At 51.6% G+C, this 3,836-nt stretch overlaps 1 protein-coding gene across 1 annotated transcript; it reads left to right on the plus strand.

The window, feature by feature from the left end:
- Nucleotides 1-410: 410 nt before the first annotated feature.
- Nucleotides 411-2,928, plus strand: LOC306926695 (zinc phosphodiesterase ELAC protein 2-like). Its single transcript, XM_079506099.1, has one exon. It carries the CDS (start codon nt 426-428, stop codon nt 2,907-2,909), a length of 2,484 nt encoding a protein of 827 aa, XP_079362225.1. The 5' UTR covers nt 411-425; the 3' UTR covers nt 2,910-2,928.
- Nucleotides 2,929-3,836: the final 908 nt, after the last annotated feature.

Here is a 3,836-nt window from a genome sequence, read left to right on the forward strand (position 1 = left end):
GGTTTGATGTGGCCAGATCAACATATGGAATGTCAGAACAGGTCAGCTTCATATATGGAGATCTACAGTAAGGGTGGCAGTGGGGACAGTGTGCAGGGCCCTGTTAGGGCCAGTGATGTCAGCATGAGTCGAGTCAGCTATGACCTTTTAAGGAGTGTGTGATGTCAGACGTAGATGTGTCATCAGCTCCAGCTCCATATATGTAGATGCAGGTAATGATGATGACAATTGACAACAAGTCGTGTGTGATATTGTTGTTGAAGGCCAAACCCTGATGAGTGTGTGTTTGGGTGTTTATTATGAACGCGTTGCTACATGTTGTGAAAACAATCAGTCATCGATCATGCAGTGATCACCACCATCATTTTCTCAACTATTTGTTCTTACGATCAATGGCGACTGACAACACTAATAATATCAAAACTATGATGAATTCAAAGAAAGGCAAGAAGATCAAAGATAATACTAGTCTTCGGCATGTCAAAACCAAGGAGAAGAGGAGACTTGGTGGTGGAGACACACATGGCCCGTCCTTTGTCTACCTTCAGGTGGTGTCTTCAGGGAGCAGGGCCAACGCTGCAGCACTCTATGTCTTCTCAGAGTTCAACAGGTACCTGTTCAACTGTGGCGAAGGCACACAGAGGCTCATGCAGGAACACAAGTTGAAAGCTGCTCATCTGGATAACATCTTCTTGACCAGAGTGAGCTGGCCCAATGTTGGGGGTTTATCAGGGATGCTCCTGACCCTGAGGGACACCGGTGTCCCAGAGTGTGTTCTCTCTGGACCCCCGCGGCTGGAGAAGTACCTGAAAGCCATCAAGGTGTTTTCTGGACCACTGGAAGACATCAAACTATCGGTTCGACCGTATACCGAAGAGCCATACTCGGATGACACAATGACGGTCTTTCAAGTGCCCTTATTTGCTCAGTCGACAGACACAAAGCTCTCAGCCAGGTCGGCACGGATCGGCACATCCCAGAGGAAGGCAGGATACCAGGGTGTTCATACCAACAGCTGCACGGACAGCTCCTCTGGCAGTCCTGGTGGAAATCCCCTAACAACCAGAGATGCATCCTTGGTGGTGGCATTCGTTTGCAAGCTGCACCCCAAGAAAGGAAACTTTTTGGTCCCTGAAGCAAAGAAGCTTGGTATGCCCTTTGGCACAGCAGCCCTCGGCAAACTCATTAAACAGCTTAAGGATGGGAAAAGCGTCATTTACGAAGGGAAAGAGATCCGGCCCGAGCAGGTCTGCACTCCCACTGCCCCGGGACCAGCCTTCATCATTCTTGAGTGTCCCTCTAAGGAGTTTCTCACAGCCATCTGCAGCGATCAGCAGCTAGCCAGTTACCAAACCGGGGGGAGTGAGGACCCTGCTGTATTGGTGGTCCACATGACTCCGGAATCCATCTTGAAAACGGATGAATACAAGGAGTGGATGGAGAGGTTCCCCTCCTCCACAGAGCATCTGTTACTCAACGAGCAGACCTGCACTGTCCACAACATCAGAAGCCACAAGATTCAGGCCCAGCTCAATATTATTCACCCGGAAATCTTTCCAAACCTGCAGCCTTACAAAGCAACAGAGAGCCAGGCAGACATGTACGTCCCCACCGTCAGAGCCGAGTGCCTGTTGAAGTTCCAGTTCAGACCTGTGATGGAATGGCAAAGAGATGCAATCCCCTCTTGTGACACAGAGGAGTTTGTGAAGGAGGCTGCCGAGGTCCCGGACTTTATGCGAGAAGTTGAGGAGTGCATACAGTTCTGCTCCACTGACTCTGCACTGCTGTCGGGACAAGCGGAGAGCTATCCAGAGGTGGTTTTCCTGGGAACAGGATCTGCAGTCCCAACAAAGCTGAGGAATGTCAGCGGCACATTAGTCAACATCAGCCAGAGTCAGTCGCTGATGTTGGACTGTGGTGAGGGGATATTCGGTCAGCTGTGCAGACACTACGGGGACAATGTGGACCAAGTTCTGTCCAGCATCTCAACAGTGTTCATCTCACATATGCACGCTGACCATCACACGGGACTGCTAAACTTGCTCTACCAGAGGGAAAGAGCGCTGGAGACCCTAGGGAAGCCCTTCGGGCCCATCTACTTGATGGGCCCACCTCAGATCATGACCTGGCTCAACCAGTACCACGACCACTGTGAGGAGATTCTCAGCCATGTCAACTTTGTCCCGAACAAATCTTTGTGTGAAGGAGCAGTGAACAACCATAAGACAAAGTCCTTCATCCAAGCGTTGCTGAAGAAGAACAACCTGGAAAAGGTCCAGGCGTGTCTGGTGCATCACTGTTGGAGCGCCTACGCCTGCAGCATCACACACCAGTCGGGGTGGAAGCTGGTGTTTTCTGGGGACACCATGCCCTGTGACGCCTTGGTGCACATGGGAAAGGATGCAACGTTACTCATTCACGAGGCGACACTGGAAGACGGCCTGGAGGAGGATGCTGTGAAGAAGAGACATAGCACCACCTCCCAGGCCATCGGCATCGGCATGCAGATGAAGGCAGAGTTCGTCATGTTGAACCACTTCAGCCAGCGCTACGCCAAGGTCCCTCTGTTCAGTGAGGACTTCGATGACCGAGTGGGGATATCCTTCGACCACATGAGGATCCGGTTCAGAGACTTCGGCCTCATCCCCAGGCTCATCCCGGCCCTCAAAGCCCTCTTTGCGTTAGAGATCGGCGAGATGGAGGAGCGCAGAGACAGGAGGGAGCTTAGACAGTTTCACGAGATGGCCGCCGCCACGGCCAGCGGCACGGAGCCGCCCCTGTCTGCGGCGGGCCAGGAGGGACACGGTGGCAAACGCCAGCAGGAGGAACCAGTGCCAGAGAACACAGAGGCCAAGAGACTTAAAGCCAAGAGAAAGCCACCTAGCAGAGTGTTTCAATGTAAAGGATAGGATCGCTGTTTTTCCAAAGTGATTAGATTACCCCTTACGCCTGATTAATGTTGGGCTGTGTGCCAGTGTGCTGAAAAGAGCCGTTCTAAAAGCTCACAACGTGTCACATTGCAAGCTTGTATAGGCTATTTTTGTTGTCTATGTCTAAGAAACCAAAACCAGTAAATCAAGTGAGTCAAGAGTGTTCTTGCCGGGAGGTTTGGAGCTTTGTGCCTGGTCTTTGTGGGGCATCCACTAGATAACATCAAAGTTACAAGTCGTACCATTTTTCCAAGCATGGCGTCGGGCTATTTGCGCAGGTTAACTCTGTCTACAAGACTGTCTAATGTCACTCAACTACGGCACTTCGTGCCAACTCTTCAAAAGTCAACCCTCAGTGGTCCTTCATTGGAAGATGTGAACTGCAAAGATGTGCTTTAGGTTAAACACAACGATGTTACTGTAGCTTTAAGAAGAGAGCTCTGGTTGTCTAACTGAGATCTTAATTGCAATTGCTAACACCTGAGTGTGTGCAGGTCAGTACAGAGGCAGAGTGTGTGCAGGGCAGTACAGAGGTAGAGTGTGTGCAGGTCAGGGCAGATTCTGCTAATTATCACTTGAGTGTGTGCAGGGCAGTACAGAGGCAGAGTGTGTGCAGGGCTGTAGAGAGGCAGAGTGTGTGCAGGGCTGTAGAGAGGCAGAGTGTGTGCAGGGCAGTAGAGAGGCAGAGTGTGTGCAGGGCAGTAGAGAGGCAGAGTGTGCGCAGGGCAGTACAGAGGCAGAGTGTGTGCAGGGCAGTAGAGAGGCAGAGTGTGTGCAGGGCAGTAGAGAGGCAGAGTGTGTGCAGGGCAGTAGAGAGGCAGAGTGTGTGCAGGGCAGTACAGAGTGTGTGCAGGGCAGTAGAGAGGCAGAGTGTGTGCAGGGCAGTACAGAGGCAGAGTGTGTGCA

Source organism: Electrona antarctica (genome assembly GCF_951216825.1).
Source record: "Electrona antarctica genome assembly, chromosome: 7".
In the NCBI taxonomy this organism is placed as follows: domain Eukaryota; kingdom Metazoa; phylum Chordata; class Actinopteri; order Myctophiformes; family Myctophidae; genus Electrona; species Electrona antarctica.